This window comes from Lytechinus pictus, chromosome 13 (genome assembly GCF_037042905.1).
Source record: "Lytechinus pictus isolate F3 Inbred chromosome 13, Lp3.0, whole genome shotgun sequence".
Classification (NCBI taxonomy): domain Eukaryota; kingdom Metazoa; phylum Echinodermata; class Echinoidea; order Temnopleuroida; family Toxopneustidae; genus Lytechinus; species Lytechinus pictus.
The window spans coordinates 10761384-10781363 of NC_087257.1; the positions used below are offsets into that span (position 1 = coordinate 10761384).

Sequence of the window (19980 nt, forward strand, 5' to 3'; positions counted from 1 at the left end):
TGGGGGGGGGTCAGTTCCTAGTTGTAATTATTTCCTTTTACTCTTTATGTGGCAATTTTCTAAAGGCCCCCCCAAAAAAAAAAAAAAAAAAAAAAAAAAATTGGAAGGGGTGCTTTCTTTAAGAGTGTTTAAGTTCCTAATGGCCATGTCCTTTAACCTTCTATATTTTTATGTTGTCAGTTTTTAAGGACCTCCTCCGCCCCCCCAAAAAAAAAGAACATATAAATATTATTGAAGGTGATTAATACCATGAATACCCTGCGCTATTTTATGATGTTAAAGGGGAATCCAAACCAAATAAACACTTGTTTTTATGAGGAAAAGAAAAAATCAGACAATAGGTCAAAGTTTGAACAATATCGGACAAACCATAAGAAAGTTGTGAATATATAAAAGTTGTAAACATTGGTAATCACTATATACCCATGAAGACTTCAAATTGGCCGCACATGTGATGTCATAATGATGTAAGGGAAGGACCACTCTTCCATGCACAGAAATAATTAATTGACTAAAATGTCTTTTTCAAAAGTTTTACTTCAAATTGTATCTTTCTTTCATGAGGACATGAAGCATTATACTAACAGGTTTATATTACGGCCCCAATGAAATTTAGGAGAAAACCAAAAATCAAAGTACAAGGCCAATGGGAAAGTTGTCCTTGCGGCCTCACCCCTTGTCATAATTTACTTACCCATTATCAATTTGAAATCTACATACTAGTAGCCTTAGGGATCTTAATTTTAAAGCAGCCATAACTTTATTTTGCTTGTCCGATTGCTTTCAAACTTTCACCATTCTTATTTTTCTCCTTTTCCACACAACATTTTATGACCAAGGCTGGATTCCCCTTTAACACTGAATGTGAATCTTTACCCAAAATGAATATTTGTGTAAACTTTTCTGAGCACAGGCTGAAAACTGAGAAGTAGATTGATCCACAATTGATGAGTTTTCCCTGCATTTCACATATATGTGGTTATCAAGGCAATGCACTCTCTGACAAATGGAAAAAAAAAGGTTCTTGCACATCTTTATCTCAAGGCCAATGTGTGAGCCATATCATGCATGAGAATTGGTTTGAAACTGATGAAGTAGTTCAAATTGCAAGGTTTTTACCTAAATTTTGCCATATAATATGTTGTTACCATGGCAACACAATTTCTGAAACAATCACAAAAAGTGCCTTGTACATCTTTACTTTAATACCAATGTGTGTGCCAAATTTCATGAGAATTGATTTAAAACTGATGAAGCAGTTTGAATTGTAAGGTTTTTTCCCCAATTTTCACCAAATGTTATGTTGTTACCATGGCAACAAAATTTCCGAAAGACACACAAAATGTGTCTTAGACATCTTCACCTCAAGACCAATGTGTGTGCCAAATTTCATGAGAATCGGATGAAAACAGAGGAAGTAGTTCTAACTGCAAGATTTGTAACCTTATTTTGCCATAATACACTGTTACCATGGCAACACATGCAAAAAATGTGTCTTGCACATCTTTACACCAAGACCAAAATATGTACATACACACCAACATTCAACCCCCTCCACCGCCACCCTTCGGCTTGTTTAGCATCTGCATTCAGATATTTAGTGCATTGAGATGTGAGGACAAACAGAATATCTGTTCAAAAAGGGTCTGAATTCAAGAACTAAACCAATGCAAAATAATGCACTGCTATTGAGTTTTGCACTAGCGCTAGTCTATATATCAGACCAATCTAAACTCATAAATTCTGACATTTTCACCCATTTTTTCACTGTTCCTGCAGCCAGATTTTTTTGGAGCATACCCCATTTTTAATTCTTATACAGAAACAAAGGTCTGGAGAAAAAATCATGCTTTTGTCCACTGTGTCCACAAGTAGGGTGTTTTTTACGCTAACAGACCGGACTAATGGTCTAACTTCAACCAGAGCCCAGAACACAGGCCTATGAGAATTGATCACCCCCCTGCCCACAAAATAGTAAATAAATAAATAAATAAATGCAATTAATGAATAAACAAATAAATACATAAATAAATAACTAAATTAACAAACAAACAAATAAATAAATAAAACAAATAAATATATAAATCATTTTTAAAAATTAGCAGATATTGACCCACCTTTCCTGAGGCTATCTGGACAAGCCTGAGCGATACACTCTAGTGCTGTGGGATGGTTACGAAGAGTATTGTAAGCTTCCTTGATCTCAGAATCAGATTGAGCCTGAAGTATGGATGAAAGAAATATCGTATTATAGTTCTACCAAGTGCCTGTCCCTATATGGCCACAAATATGAGCACAAAGTGCAAAGACCTTCTTTTCCTGAAATATTAGTGAACAAAGAGTTATGAAATTTGTTATGAAATAGAAGATTTTCTTGTTGTTGTAGACAAGGAAAATTACCAGGGCCTCCAAAACCCATGAAAACTAAAAAATAAATAAATAAATAGTCACGAGAACTCAGATAGGGTGAAAATATTCACTGTTTAAAAAAAGACAGGTGAGCTATACAAATATTAAAGAAAAAAAAGACATAAACTATATACAGTGCGTCCCAAAAAAAACTATACACTTTTGAAATGGCTGCCAAATAAAAAATATAGCACTTTGGGGGAAAAGACTTACATATATGGAAAGCCAATAAAGTCAACTTTCAAATGACACCAAAAAGTTGGAAAACTATTCAGGCTTGAGCGAGCACTGCCCACTGAAACAAAGGGTATGAAAATTCGGGTGGGCTGGAATTAGCCTTCCAATTTATGTCAGTTTTTGAGAGGCAGCAAATCCTTTCGAACTTGCAAAGTTAAGGGCGTTGTGATAAATTAATGATCAACCGTGACCAGTTTTGGTTGCATAAGCAAATTTTATAAATTATTAAATTGAACTTTAATGCATGAGTGAACATAAATTACACTTTTTGGGCAGCATTTCAACTTTATTAGTTGGATATATTTTTGGGCAGCATTTCAACTTTATCATGTGGATTTCAGCAATGTGTTCATGGGAGTCGGGAGAATAGGGGGTGAGATAGAACTTAAGTGGGAGAAGTAGGTTGATGGAATAAGGCTCAACAGAACATTCAGCCCCTGCCCCCTCCCTCTTTCCCGCCCTCCCCTCCTGTTGAGAGACTTATGGCTATTGTCATGTACGCGTGAAGTCCAGAGCAGAATGTTGATTTAATGATTAATTCTGAATTGGGGCATCAACTTTTTCCTATCAATCATTTAATCAACAATTTATCAGTAAATCAACTCATTCAATGTGCAATGTGATCAATCAATCATTAATATTTTTCAATTAATTATTTCATTAATCATCATAATCATTAAATTTCTTGGTAATCATTCAATAACAAAACTGACCATCAGCCACCGGTCACTTGGCAGTTATAAGTTTTGAATACGCTACAATCCAGGAAGTGAGACAGAGAGAGAGAGAGGGGGGGGGGGCTGGGAAATGGTGGTGGAGAGGGGAGGGTACATATGACTTTTAATTTGTAATTTTTAAAGGACAAAAGGAAGAGGAATGCCCTTTTAACCAAGTCTTAGCATATCTCGCCCTTTTGCTTGTAACAGGTACCATCACATTACTCTGACTCTCACGAACACACTTCTGATGTCCACAAGATGAATATGCTACACTAAAATTACAATTGCTGTTTCAATTTAGTAACTCATGAAATTTGCCTAAGAAACCAAAACTTATCTCACTCATTAATTTAGCTTAGCAAGTTCCACAGGACTAACCACTAAAAAAAAACTGTAATGCTAATTCCTGCCCAGCCTAGCCGAGCTTAGTCTCTCAGGAGAGAAGCGGGGGGGGGGGGGGGGGGGGGAAGGGGGTTGAGATGGAGAGAGGGGTTGCTAAAAAATGTTCTGTTGACCTTTATACCATCAACGTACTTCACCTACCTAAATCATATTACCCCCTCTTCTCCTGGCTGTCATGAACACATTGTTGAGATCCACATGATAAAGACAAAATGCTGCACTAAAAATTGCAATTCATGATCACTCATGCTTTAAACTTCAATTTAATAACGCATTAAATTTTCACAAACAATAAACTGATCACAACTAATCTTTAATTCACCAAATAACCCTCAACTTTGCATGTACCAAACAAAAAACCTGAAAGAAATTGGAAGGCTAATTCCGGCCCACCCTAATTTTCATACCCTTTGTTTCAGTGGGCAGTGCTCGCTCAAGCATGAATAGTTTTCCAACTTTCTGGTGTCATCTGAAAGTTGACTTTATTGGCTTTCCATATCTATAAGTCTTTCCCCCCAAAGTGCTATATTTTTTATTTGGCAGCCATTTCAAAAGTGTATAGTTTTTTTTGGGACGCACTGTAGAATAAGCTCAATATAGAAATACCAGGGGTGTGAGTGGTCACAAATAAAAAGATCTGAAAAAAGCTGAAGAGTGTTGAAAAAGTCTGAAATAGAAAGAGCTCCCATATTTTTTGTACAGAGGAAGGCCAAAAATAAGCTGAAATTAAGCTGAAAATCAAAACAAAAAAAATCTTAAATCAGATAAAAATCTGAACTCTCACACCCCTGAGAAATACATTGATGATGATCATCATGATGATTGATGATACCAATAATAATAACAATGACAATACTACAATTATCATGATCATCATCACAATCATGATGGTGATGATCAAGATGATGATGATGATCGTCATCATCGTCATCAATGTATTTCTACATTGAGATTTATGTTTCAGTCATAAACATGTACATTTGTGATTTATTTCTAGTGCTAGGGCTAGGACCTACATAACAACCATTCAAACTGTCATTTACAGTAGTTACTGCTTGTGAGGTGGTATTGTATGAAGACTTCTAATTAATGGTACATAGTTTATGGCAAGTTGCATTGCTTTGTGTATTGTTATGCTTATTTATGCCTCCTGTGACATCACAAGAGGCAAAAGATGATCTAGTAGATTTATAGGAGACGGGGCCTAGCATATTGCAGACAAATGCAAGACAAATTAAATTTAAAATGTTGAAATTATATGATGCACATTTAAACCCAGTAGAACCCCGTCTTACAAAGAGTTACGATTGATCCAATCAAATGTACTTCTATGGAAATCCATCCATACCATAATTTTTTATACAGGAGTTTTGCAAAATGTCCTTTGTAAACAAAGAAGAACACACCAAATTATCAATAAATTTATGAATTTATGAATATACACTCATATCTAGAATTTTTTTTGAACAAATATGCATTTTATATGTTGACTTTGCTGGCTTTCCATAGTCGCGATTGATCAGATCAAACGCAACTCTTCGTAAAACGGGCATGACTTGGTGAAGTAAAGACTCATACACATTAACAGAAAGTATTCTGTATTTTCATGTCAGGGGACCTTTAAACCAAGGTTTATTGTCACCATATCATCCAAGACCTAGATCAGGGGCCCGTAACACAAAGCTTAGCAATGATCATAGAAACACTTTTCTACGATTGATTCCATTGACTACAATACATAATCAATCGTAAAAATCAAGCGTACTATTAATCGTTAACCTTTGTGTTACGGGACCCTGGTCAGTTACATTAATTGAACTTTGTGAAATCTTGAAATCTAAAGGCCACCGCACACCTTACGACCAGACTGGTCTACGACTGGTCTGCGACTGAGTGAGGGGACATGGATCGCAAGGTAGTCATAAGCCTCGACACCGCACACCTTGCGATCCGACTACTCTTCTGTCTGCGACTCACGCATGCACTATTTGCTTTTTGCCATAGCAACTGAGAAAAATGACGCTTACTACTGCGTATGCGCGTTGCATATCATGTGCACGACGCGAATCTGCTGTCTAATCGGCTGGAAGGTCGATTGAGGTTGCGATTCAGTTGTAAGGATTCGACATGTCGAATCCTTATGATTTTCCTTGCGATTTGTCTATGACCGGTCTGAAACTCTCAAGCTGACAAGAGCTGTGACGTCACATTTCCCTTCACTCAGTCGCAGACCAGTCGTACACCAGTCGGGTCATAAGGTGTGCGGTGGCCTTGAGCAGAAAACTGATCACATGACAGATAAGCACACGTGGGATGGTTTATTATGATTGCATGGAAAAATACCCAGCATTGTGCTTTAATACCATGCTTATTTTGCTGATTTCTCAACAATTATACAAGCTCGTGAACTTGTAAGCTAGTGAACATTTTTTGCGAGAGTGATCACAAATTTCCTAGAAAGCTACATGTAGTGAACACTTTTTGCGAGAGTGATCAAGAATTTCCTTGTTGACCATAGTAGATTGCGAGACAAATGAATACCCTCTAGCGATTAATTATACAATTTCTTGAAAAATAATGGCACTTATCATTTACAGACAGTTGGGCGGTCATTTTGTTTGGTTTCTGTATGAATCTTTGAATTTGATAACACTGCACTTACCTCTGACACAGCCTGTACATAGTAAGCCCACACAATGGCATGTCGGTCTGACGGTAGGGGTTGTGTTAGAACATCTGGACCTGCTGATGGGCTGGGGATCTGAAATCATTAGAATAATCAGTAAACTTGTCAAATGCCACTGTGACACAGATTACCAATATTGTGAAGAATCCATATGAGGGATTGACAGATCATGCATTCGGCGTGTAGACAGGAGTTTGACAAGGATGTATACTCTCATCCTTTTTCTTCTTTTGTAACTTGTTAAATATCTTTTCTTTGACATGTCATACATGTATAAACCCACTTTTTTTCTTCTTTTGTTCCTTCTTCTTCTTTCTTTCTCCTATTCCCTCTTCGGTTTTCTAGTGTACTTCCTATTCTTTGTATCTCTTCATTTTTCTCTATTTACTTGTGCTGAACTGCTGATCCCTTTAATATTTTGTCCTAAAAGTCACTCTTCTTTTTCCATTTGTATATTCAATTGTGCTATTTTCATATGTATGCAATATATTGTAAATAATACAACTGTCCTAGTTGCAATGAATGAATAAATAAATAATAAAACTGTATAATGCTTGATACATTGAACTATTTGTATGATAAAAATACACGATAAATTCCAAACCAGTAGCGATTCAATGCATTCAATGCAGTGTTAAAGCTTATCCAATGGTTTAGGAAGTAGGTTGTGAAAATTAGCCCCCCAAAATTAAAACTTGTACATTTTCCCCTGCATACTACTATAACAACCTACATTTACCTCAGACTGCGGGGGCTGCAGCTTCAATCCAAGGCCGACGTTGCCCGGGAGAGGAAACCGTGGATCCTGTGGGGCTAGCGGACCTAGCTTGGCATCGGGCCACAGGGTGTACGGGGTCCTACCAGAGTTGTCCTCCCCGTTGTTCTGCTTGTGTTTGGTGGACTCGGAGAAAGTGCGATGACCTTGGATGATGGCGGCCCTGAATGCCGACAGCCCCGAGGTGTAGGACAGGAAACCCGTCCGGCTGATCAGCTGGTGGAAAGGAATCAAAAGGAGGGCATAATTAGGATCTTTCATAATGTATTATGGTAAGTATACAGGTCTCCACCAGCACCAATCCACCCCCTCCCCCACCCATTTCTAGTTTTACAATACAACAGTATGGTTTCATATAAGATAGAATTAATTTGTACTTCGATATTATATTTCAACTCTAAATCTAAATCACATCCTAACTCTTTAATTTCCCTTAAAAATATATTTTTTTTTCAATAATTCATAGATTCATCGGATAAAACATCAATACAATTACATGCACCTTATGTTTTTTTATGCACTTTAAAAAAAAATCAAAGCACTGACCTTCGCACATGTTACCTCAAAGAAAAATCAACAATTCATGTGTTTAAAAAGCAGCATAATAGAAATATCATATGAATGTAGAACTTTATATTAATATCGTAACATGAAATGACAAAAAATCCCCAAACATTGTGTTACTCATGAAACAATATGACTGTATACGATAGATTACGGTAGAATAAGAGGTTAACTTACTTTTGCCATTCCTCTCTTGAAAGCTGTGTCTGGTACCTGAGGTTAAAAAATAATAATAGAATACTCATCAAAACAACAACAAAAAAATAATTATAATTACAAAATGTGTTTACATCAAGATACAACCATTAAGTCACAGGATCAAGGGTGCAAACTCTTAGGCCCGTCTTCTGAAGTCAGGTTTAACTTAGACCATGGTCTAACTCTGTACTAAAATTATAGGGAGCCAAAAGTTTACATTGTATATTTCCTATGTTTACTATTTTGTTCCCTTTTGCTTCCATAATGAAGAAAAATACTTCAGTTATCATTCCCAGACAATTATGAATAATTTGGGTGTCATATGAGTTGATACATTGAATGTGTACTGTAAGGGATTTGTGCTCCAACTGGCTCTCCATAGTTAAACCTCAACTTTAAACCAGGGTTTAAATTGAAACTGAGTTCAGTGTACTTACCTTTTGTTTTAGCATGCAATAATTTATATTACTTCTGGTCAATCTGAGGATTCTGAGCTGTTGACAAGTAGCTTGTAAACAAAGACGCAGTGGATGAAAAGACTTCAGAGTTTATGGCAGTATACAAGTCACCTACAACAAATAGCAAAGGAATGCATTAAACAACTTACAATGTAACTTTGGCAAAGCGCATTTTAATAATTCCATATTAATCAGAAAAAAGTGCTATCTCAGTGTCTGACAAGTAAGCCCAGTTATAGTTTTACGGACACGATTTCAGGAAATGACATGACTTTCGGAAATGAAAGTTCTAGCCCCTTTACATTATTCAGGGCTTGAACTTTTACAGTGAAAGTAGAATCTCGGGGTGGGGGTGAAAGTTCCAATTTTGCCCGTCCTTTAAGATGATATACATGTAGGCACAATCCCTGGCTCCGTGGAGGGTAAGCACACGTTAGTGAATGATTTTTACTCTCTAGGCAAATAGAGAAAATGCATTTTTGGCAAGCCATACTGACATATCACCTTTTTTCAATTGTTTTGTCATTTAATTGCACGCTGATGCAGTTTATCCGGGATGGCGCCAAGTAATTTTTTGTTTGGGGGCTTGCATCACACCTAAAACTCCAGGGATAATCTGAGAGCAATGTTTTCTCGGCTTTAAGCCGGGATAATCTAGGTCCAAACAATATTTTTGAATGTTTCCCTTTATTTTTCTCACATTTTTCTCCCACCACTTTTCCAGTTTTTTAACCAAACTTGAAATCAAAATGGATTTTAACTTCTCTAACCAGCATGCTTTATCAATTAATAGTTAAAGGTTAGGAGAACGCATTTAAATTAAAGAAAATGTATGTATGGTAAAGAAAACATGCGTTTATAAGTTCATTTTAAAAAAATGATAAAAACTAAGATGTTAGTGTTACTAAACATGCTAATTTTTTTATTCATTTTCATCTTACTTTATTTATTTTGCTTCCTTGTGGACTTTTGAGAGATATATAACTGTTAAACATTTTAAACGAATATGAATATACTAAATACCGTAGGCCTACATTTTTTTCTTCGCCGGGGAAGTGAGAAGTTCGCCAGGAAAAATGAAGAAGCACAATTTGAAATGGGTATTAAGTTTATTTTTTCCCAGTTTTCCAGCATTTCAGGCCAAAACGGAATAATAATCTTTATTTTGGTCCAGTTGGCAGTTTTTTTTTAAGTTTTATATCTTTGACTTTGAGATTTAAATAAAAAGAAGAAAGTCAAGTTATTTAAATAAAGACAAAAATCGATGAGCTCTGTAGGCAGTGTAGGAGGGATTTTGCATTGTTAACCCCCTAATGGCGGCTGCATGATCGCGAGCCGTCTGTGTACGAAGAGAAATTTAAAAAAAATCAAAAATGTTAAAAAACTCCTCGAAACAGACGGCTGCCAGCTGTCTAAACTTAGTCTTGAGGACTCCCATGATGATGTTTTATCAATCTGACATATACTTCTTATCATGGGAGTCTTGAACAGGGTTTCATATACACGTAAGCGAAGGAAGTACACAAAGATGGATTTCCCCAGGAAATCCATCTTTGTGCACTAGAATCGCACGAAATAGGTTTATTTTATTAATTTCTACACCTTCCCACGCGTAATGCGTAGGAAGGTTTTACAAATGGTCACTTAAAAAGTATAAAAAATAGGGTTTCTTACCAGACTGATGTCGCGAAGACCCCCTCGTTCCACATGTAAACAACGCAAATACAATGGCTACTCACCGGTTCTTTTGTTGCATTTTCAGACCATTTCTAAAACTCCAGGGATAATCTGAGAGCAATGTTTTCTCGGCTTTAAGCCGGGATAATCTAGGTCCAAACAATATTTTTGAATGTTTCCCTTTATTTTTCTCACATTTTTCTCCCACCACTTTTCCAGTTTTTTAACCAAACTTGAAATCAAAATGGATTTTAACTTCTCTAACCAGCATGCTTTATCAATTAATAGTTAAAGGTTAGGAGAACGCATTTAAATTAAAGAAAATGTATGTATGGTAAAGAAAACATGCGTTTATAAGTTCATTTTAAAAAAATGATAAAAACTAAGATGTTAGTGTTACTAAACATGCTAATTTTTTTATTCATTTTCATCTTACTTTATTTATTTTGCTTCCTTGTGGACTTTTGAGAGATATATAACTGTTAAACATTTTAAACGAATATGAATATACTAAATACCGTAGGCCTACATTTTTTTCTTCGCCGGGGAAGTGAGAAGTTCGCCAGGAAAAATGAAGAAGCACAATTTGAAATGGGTATTAAGTTTATTTTTTCCCAGTTTTCCAGCATTTCAGGCCAAAACGGAATAATAATCTTTATTTTGGTCCAGTTGGCAGTTTTTTTTTAAGTTTTATATCTTTGACTTTGAGATTTAAATAAAAAGAAGAAAGTCAAGTTATTTAAATAAAGACAAAAATCGATGAGCTCTGTAGGCAGTGTAGGAGGGATTTTGCATTGTTAACCCCCTAATGGCGGCTGCATGATCGCGAGCCGTCTGTGTACGAAGAGAAATTTTAAAAAAATCAAAAATGTTAAAAAACTCCTCGAAACAGACGGCTGCCAGCTGTCTAAACTTAGTCTTGAGGACTCCCATGATGATGTTTTATCAATCTGACATATACTTGTTATCATGGGAGTCTTGAACAGGGTTTCATATACACGTAAGCGAAGGAAGTACACAAAGATGGATTTCCCCAGGAAATCCATCTTTGTGCACTAGAATCGCACGAAATAGGTTTATTTTATTAATTTCTACACCTTCCCACGCGTAATGCGTAGGAAGGTTTTACAAATGGTCACTTAAAAAGTATAAAAAATAGGGTTTCTTACCAGACTGATGTCGCGAAGACCCCCTCGTTCCACATGTAACTGCTTGTGTATTACGTACTTCCGATGCGCGATGCCGTTTTGAAAAACAATTCATAGATAAAAAAAATATTTTATGAATATTAAAACTTATTACGTGATTATAAATAATTATTATCTTACTATTAATTATTTATAATCACGTAATAAGTTTTAATATTCATAAAATATTTTTTTTCTTCTATGAATTGTTTTTCAAAACGGCATCGTGCATCGAAAGTACGTAATACCTACGTAATACATAAGCAGTTCAAGGGTCGTAGCCATTGTATTTGCGTTGTTTACATGTGGAACGAGGGGGTCTTCGCGACATCAGTCTGGTAAGAAACCCTATTTTTTATACTTTTTAAGTGACCATTTGTAAAACCTTCCTACGCATTACGCGTGGGAAGGTGTAGAAATTAATAAAATAAACCTATTTCGTGCGATTCTAGTGCACAAAGATGGATTTCCTGGGGAAATCCATCTTTGTGTACTTCCTTCGCTTACGTGTATATGAAACCCTGTTCAAGACTCCCATGATAAGAAGTATATGTCAGATTGATAAAACATCATCATGGGAGTCCTCAAGACTAGTCTAAACTCTAACTTGTTATTTTTTAAGCTGACCCCCGCAGTCACTCTAGGCGACACCCCAATACTTACCCGTGCTAATAAACTGGGACTCCACTCACGCGCATTTGGGCCGCCCTAGCTTAGAACTAAGCAATATTATCTAGAAATTGTTACATTGTAGTCATTAAATATGTTCTATTAAATAAATTGATAATGTTTAATCGGTACTCACCGGTTCTTTTGTTGCATTTTCAGACCATTTCTCACAATTCTTCGTAAATATTTGCGGCAAATTTTGTCGCCATAGACAGCTTAGCATCCATCTTTATTGATAAATGGAGCGCCCTTTACGATAGTTGTTAATGCCGCGGAGAAATCGTTAGGCATTTTGGCCTGTGTTCAAGGCGTTCTTTCTGTTTTATTTTTTATATTGAAGATTGTGCATTTGTTGAATAGCGCCGTCTACGTCAGGTATGAGATCGAGTGTATAAATACACTCTTCCAAAATAATTATGATTCCGACCTGGCGCTGTTTAACTTCAATCTCTTTCACCTAAATTAGCGATGAATGCTAGCATTATAAAATATATATTATTAACGTCTGACGAAAAGAATAACCAACCGATCAGCTGACGAGAACGCGAATCACGTGATCTTCATATCAGCTTCGATCGCGAGTCAGAAGAGAAGAGCAGCTGCCCAGAAAATCAGGAAAAAGCCGTGAAAATGTAAGTTCCCCTTCATTTCTTTCATTTTTTGTTGTTGCTAACGATGCATTTACACTATAAAATCACTTGTTCACTGCAACCACCCTGCCTGTGGGGAAACTACAGGTTGGACTATGGCATGCCAATGCTGTACAGAGCACACACTTTAAAAAATGATTAAAATATCACTTTTGTGACCAAAATTACTAATTTCCATACAGTTGCAATTTATTTTTCATTAGTAACTTGGGAATAATTTTTGTATTCACTAGAGCGCTCAAAAACTTGAATTTTGGGCATATTTTTGTGCACGCCCTCTATTGGTGGAAAATAATATGGCAAGAAAATTTTCATTTTTTATCTCTATTTTTAATTAAGAAAAAAATAATTAAAAGAATCAAATTTACTTAAGGGCCAAGTTGTATGACCAATAGGTGTAATGGAAACTGTTGGTGTAAAAAAATAAAGCATTTGTCTCCCCAAAAAAGAGAAAATAAGCCAAACATTGCCATCCTTATTTTGCCACACATGGAGATGTAACTGAGAACAAGGTTATACCATAACCTTGTTCATTGAATGAGTGTATAAAATTATAATTTAAATAAGAGAAAGGAATATAGCTTGTACTTGTGATATAATATATAAATATCCTGTTCTCAGAGATTTCTAACCAAAAATACTACTGATGTCGCCTATGAGGTCCATACATGTAATGTTGGACCTCATTGGTACTAGGAGTGCCCGCAGTCCGCTGCACGGTAATTGTTGACTGCATCTGCACCATCATCATTGTGAGTAGGTGGGACCACACTCAAATCCGGGGTAGCAAAAGTGCACTTGAAAAAGACACTTCTCTTTAACTTCTTCTCGACTAAACACCTCAAATCATAATGCGTCATTATCTCTCTTCATTATCAATTATTTTTCGTTCAAAATTGTGAGAAATTACCTGATTCCAAGGATTTTAACGTGTTGTCATGATCATCTATCTGCCCCAGTTAAGTTGCTGTGTTGTTAAATTGCGTCATATAATAAATTAGTCTTAATAATCAGCCGGCGCGTTGATCAGCTCGCTCTATTTAAAAACGGGGTCACTCGGGTCCAGTAGGAACAAATGGGAAGGGGCTCAGCCTTCAGCCCACTGATCTGAATACAGATAAGTTCTTCAGCCCCACTTTTTCCCAAAAAAATCCTGGCTATGGGCCTGCAATTACCATACATAATTAGATAACACAATAAAATGTTCAGCCTATAACTATAGCATGTATAGGGGGTACTAGTATTGGGGAGAAGTGGGACATGCACCTCCGGATATCTGTAAAAGTATAGAACCAATCAGTAAATAGGACTTATATACCTACGATTCGTCTGGAAATTTCAATTCGAACATACTTTTTCCCCCTGTTTTTACCTATTTTTGTACATTTATTGCCATTTAAATTACAGATTAACTACATAGACCTATATTATAATACCCTAATATAATTTAGACCTAATCATGCCTCAATAATTTGATGGTGAATATTTGATGATAAATTGCGTTTATAAAATCTCAGACGCCATTTTAATTTTTGGGAATGGTGAGGAGAAATGGGACGAAATTTCCAAGCTCTTACTTATATTGTTCCACTTCTCCCCCACATTGTCCCACTCCACCCCCATTATGGCAGATTGGGTACAAGGGAGCTCCAATATTAAAAGAGAATGAAACCCTTGAAACCAGCTGAATCCATATCAAAGGGAAAAATCAAAGAAACATATTGTTGAAAGTTTGAGGAAAATTGAATGAATAATAAGAAAGTTATGAGCATTTGAATATTGAGATCACTATAATGCCATGTAGTTCCTCTCATTGGCAATGCGACCAAGATCTGTGATGTCACACACGTACAACTCCCTCATTACTTTAGTACTTATTTCACTTATATTCTCACTTTTATATAGTATATCACAAGGTGAGGTGTTCTCTTTATGAGAGGACAAGTACAGAGGTTTCACAACATTATATCATTGATGAATCGTTTGTCATATGATTAGAATGAGCAAAAAGAGATGTTTTGGGGTATATTTTCAGTGTCCAAAAGGGGAGAGTTGTTCATCTGTGACATCATAGATCCTCGTCGCATTGCCAATGGGAGGATCTCCATAGCATTAGTGATCTCGACATTGAAATGCTCATAACTCTTCTATTGCTAGTCCTATTTTACTCAAACTTTTGTTGATCTTATTCTTTGATTTTTCTGCTTTCACAAAAGCTAACTTGATCCAAGAGTTTCATTCTCCTTAAAGAATTAAAAAAAATATGTCCTGCATTCTGCTTCAGAGTTAATCATATATTTTTATTCTGATTCCTCAATTTCTTTATCCCTCATTCGTATAAAAGACAATGAAACTATGCATCCAAGGCTCATGCCAATAGACCAGTGATTTGATTCAACAACAACAACTATTTAAAACTCGGATTTGGATAAAGTCACAAGCAGTTTGTTTGGAGTCTATTCCTTGAACAGTTTTGACATGGCTCATATTTTTTGTGCTTCAAACACACCAAGCAAATTCCAATGAAACTAAACGTATAAAATAATTGTTTTGAAACATATGGCCGACAAAAATAATGCAGTGACCTAAATCATTTTTAAATTAGTACTCTGCGAATAATTTTGATCTGTAATTTTTGCTGATTATTCCATCTGTTCCGAAAATTGGCAACTCAAGAATAATCACTAAAATAGCCATCACCAGGATTCGGTGATATCAGTATTTCACTTTCAATGAACATGGTTTTGGACTATATAACCTCATTTTCATGCTCACTCTAAAAAAAAAAACAAAGTGCTAATTTAGCACTTAAAGAGCTTATAGTGACTGCACTTCGGAGTGCTGATTTTATAGTTCAAATTTGCATTAGTAAATCAGCACTCCGAAGTGCAGTCATTATAAAAGCTCCTTTAGTGCCAAATTAGCACTTCATGTTTTTTACAGTATGTCTCTTTGAACGAAAAACTAATTCTTTCATTGTGTCCACAAGGAAATTGTAGCTGAACTCATTTTATTTATTTTGACACTTTGACCCAAAATGTCCCCTTTCTTCAATGATATAGGAATTAGGAAATGAATCATCTTCGGTTTGATAAAATTGCCCTTTGACATTTTCAACACTTAGGCCTAATGTTATCAGCAATAAAGCCTGGTTGACCCGTTTTCTTTTAATTCACTTTGGTGTTTATTGAAAAGTGTTACACAGAATCCCCAAACAATTTACCTTTGTAAGGCCAAAATGATTGTTTTGTACAAGCATTCCAAGACATAATACATTGAAGTTGTATGCTTAAAGTTTGAGTTTATTGTTTCCAGTGTTGGATGTTTATGATTAAAATTATAATCTTTGTGGTGTTACACATTCACCCTTGATGATATGTGTATTTCTGTGTAATTACCATTTTGTTTGCACACTACTTTTTGCCTGTCCCACGTTTCCCCACTGTCCTATTTTACCCCACCCTATATGCCACTTTACCCCAAGGGTAGTCCACTTTACCCCGGGTAAGAGGTGTTCCAAAATCATATTCTACCAAAGTCTTAAAGTTTAGGAGTGATATAGGCCCATCTAGTACCTGGCTATGTAGCTTAATATTTTCACTATTTACTATAATGAAATGAAAATGTCATTCTGAATAATTACAGCTAGAGATGGAAAACCATATTCAGAGTTCTATTTTTGTCCCACTTCTCCCGGCTCTCCCCTATAGAGGGTTGATATACAAGAAATAAAAACACAGTCACAGATCGGGCACGTATCCGGACAAATTAGATTCTGATGGCTGCCAATCAAACCTTTTCGGGGCACATGCGCCAACTAGAAATGAATCGGAATAATGAAATGCACCTTCTGGTTTTTATTTTATTTTATTATATATAAAACTCGCGTTTTGGCGGCGGGGGGGGGGGGCTTTACCCTGTACATGCTGTAAGTTGATCTCTATCCCTCCCTCTCCCCCTATCTTTCTCCCATCTCTCCCCCTCCTCCCCCTCTCCCGCGCTCTCTTTAATTCCTCCCTCTCTCTCTTAACCCCTATATCATAATATTATGTATATAGCTCGATCTATCTTTTTCTTTTCTCGACCCCGCCTCTTTTCTCCGTTCGACCCCCGCGCCTCGAAGCTCTCCCTCTCCACTTGCTGCGTATCATGGGCCCACGTTACCCCGACTACTGGAAAGATTCCATCAGTTGAGGGGTTATAACTTCACCCAAAACTATCACGATTATCAAAAGTCGCATTGTTTACGCCTTTTAACCATGGATTAGCATAGTGACTTAAATACCCCCAAACCTCCATACATCAAACAGTGTAAAAATATATGCATATATACCCCAATTCAATATTTATTGAGTAGAGCTAGCATTGAGTGAAAGTACCAGTAAGGTTTATTGTTCGATTACGCAACGGGGGTGTGTAAATAGAAGACCCAAAAGGGGGAGCAAAGAACTCCCCTCTCAAGGTTTTAAGGACATATATATGCATTTGTATATTTTCACCCCACGTTAAGTTGGGGAATTTTACTTCCTCGAGACTGGAGTTTGGAGTAATTTGGCACAGTTTACTTTATCATGACTTGTTTATTGCGTTGCATCGTGTTTGTTGCTGACGATTACAGGAGGCTTAACATAATCATGTTACATGGTTCCGTCTAAATAACCCTCCCTATCATCATGATTATAGTATCTAAAATTAACTGAGTTCAGAATTTGGATCACATCAGAATTTCAGTCGAATTTCTACCCAGGATGAGGTCATTAAGGTAAGTCGACTATGTTTATATATTTTTTCAAAGTAGAAGACGAGGTGCTGGTGAATTAGAGATCGAAATAGAGTGACGGAAGCAAGGATTTTGCACTTGGATTTGAACAATTGTAACGATGTGGAGTTTCTAACAAAAAGAGAGAGTTTGTTCCGTATACAAGAACCGTGCTAATTTATTTGAAAAGGTCTTATCATGTACTGAGTCTATAATATATATTTGTAATTATTTGTACATTTTGTAATTGTTTTGAGGCTCTTATTTTGTTCTTTTTATGCTCTTTATACTATATATTTGTTGTTTTACGTATCATTTTCATTCTATTTCTAATCGTATTTAATGTATATGTTGTAATATCAATCTTGTCATTTTTTTTTTTTTTTAATTGTGTTGCAGACGAGAGCCCCTTTGTAAATCAGTTTGCGAACTGAAAAGGCTATACCCTGGTGAAATAAAACGTGAATAAAATAATAAATGAATATGGCAATGCGATATCATCATGATTGTTTCCATATCGCTTTGATGAATAATGAGAATAATATCTATAGTTCTTGTATAGCGCATATCATTTATTTATGATAACTTCGTATTTATTTCTCTCTCATTTGTTTTTTTTTCTCATTTGATTACATATACCTGTATTTGTACTTTGTTATTTGTTGTGTTATCTATTTTTGAGGGGCCCACATTGTACAAGCATTGCTTTTTAGTGGGTCCCTCCATTTCCATCTTAATTTAATTTTTATTGAAAAATAGTATACATATTTAAAACCTACAATGTGTTGCCCAAATTGTCTAAGTGTTTTTTTTTTCTTCACAACATATGTATTATTAATTTTTTTTTTTGCAACGGATATTTATGTTTATATATGGTATACAATTTGTTTTTGTTTGATGGAAGTGAAATAAATAAATTTGAATTTGAATTTACCATTTAACATCTCTGTAGCTGCTTGACCTGCTTTCAAGATAATTATGATTCCCTGACTATATAAAAAGCCTTGCACGCCTGAGTGCACAAACATTTTCAAGGAAAAAAAACCTGCCGGTTACCCATCTACCTCATGCTCCAGGGTGGAGGGCAGCGCAATGTGGGCCAATTTTTTGCTGAAGAAAATGAATGCGATTGCGGGATTCGAACCCACGTACTACACTAGCTGTTTCAAAGTCTGGAGACAAATCCACTGGGCCACAAGAGGATGATGACGACGATGCAAATGATAGTGGTCAGGGGTGTGGCCAAGATACGCCAAGATAATAAGGGATTGTGGGGACCCTATAAAGCTTAAGGCGAGTACTTTATTATATTTTTTAAAACTATTTTTTCCCATTCTTTAAAAGTCTTCTTCCCTTCCCCCTTTTACTCTATTCGAAAATCAAAATCAATAGGGTTAATGGAATTAGCGCCCTCCTGACGACGATGATGGGGTTGATAATGATCACGATGATGATGATTCATTTTTTTCCAAATTTGATGATGATGACAATGGTGATGATGGTGATGATGATGATAATGATCACGATGATGATGATGATATATTTGATGATGATGATGGTGGTGGTGGTGATGATGATGGTGGTGATGATAATGGTGATAATGGTGATCATGATGATGATAGATTTGATGATGATGATGGTGGTGGTGGTGGTGGTGATGATGATGGTGGTGATGATAATGGTGAAAATGGTGATAGTGATAATGATGATAGATTTGATGATGATGATGGTGGTGGTGATGATGATGATGGTGGTGATGATGATGATGATAGATTTGATGATGATGATGACGACGATGATAATGATGGTGGTGGTTGTGGTGGTAGTGGTGTTGATGATGATAATAATCAGGCGCGTATCCAGCATCAGATCCTACAAAGCATTTGATAGGCCCAATTGTCTGGGGACTATTATCATGATTATAGTGAATTTATCAATAATGCTTGTGCGTGGGCCCATACATTTCTTTTTCATATAGCTGATGCTAGATACGCTAGTGATAATTGTGATGGTGGTATATAGTGGAGGTCATGATGAAGGTGATGATGATGATGACGACGATGATGGTGGTGGTGCTGGTATATAGTACTAGTGATGGTGGTGGTGGTGGTGGTGATCGATGATGATGATGATGTTGACGCGATGATGGTGATGGCGATGATGATGGTGATGATGATGATGATGTTTATGATGATAACGATTATGATGAGGAGGAGCGAGGAGGATATTGAGGGTGTAGATGATAACAACGATCAACAAAATGATAAGATTCATCTAATGATGCTGACGACGATGTTGGTATATAGCTTAATTCAGTGAATTCTAGAGATTATAATACGTCAATTCTTAACATTGTTTGAAATTTGTAGCTTACATCGTTTTCCTGTTTCTGCTGCTGTTGATGATGAAGAATTCATTGCTGACGATTATGGCTTTGATGATCAATTACGGCGCTGAAGCTGTTCCGGTTGATGTTATATGACAGTCAGACCGAATCTGTATTTGGCTTGATTCTCAAAAAAAATATTTTCGTCCATTCTTAGTGACGTATCTATTTTATTTTATTTTGAATGTAAATAAAATTGGAATT

At 36.2% G+C, this 19980-nt stretch overlaps 1 protein-coding gene across 1 annotated transcript in view; it reads right to left on the reverse strand.

The window, feature by feature from the left end:
- Window positions 1-13625, reverse strand: part of LOC129273983 (cobalamin trafficking protein CblD-like) — a 65956-nt gene extending 52331 nt beyond the window's left edge. Inside the window, exons 1-6 of the mRNA XM_064108198.1 lie at window positions 13542-13625; window positions 8428-8559; window positions 7970-8005; window positions 7193-7444; window positions 6430-6528; window positions 2118-2220 (exon numbers count right to left, since the gene is read on the reverse strand). Coding sequence (XP_063964268.1) covers window positions 2118-2220; window positions 6430-6528; window positions 7193-7444; window positions 7970-8005; window positions 8428-8442 — 505 coding nt within the window. The 5' untranslated portion in view covers window positions 8443-8559; window positions 13542-13625. The remainder of the gene's footprint in view (window positions 1-2117; window positions 2221-6429; window positions 6529-7192; window positions 7445-7969; window positions 8006-8427; window positions 8560-13541) is intronic.
- Between the last annotated feature and the right edge of the window lie 6355 nt (window positions 13626-19980).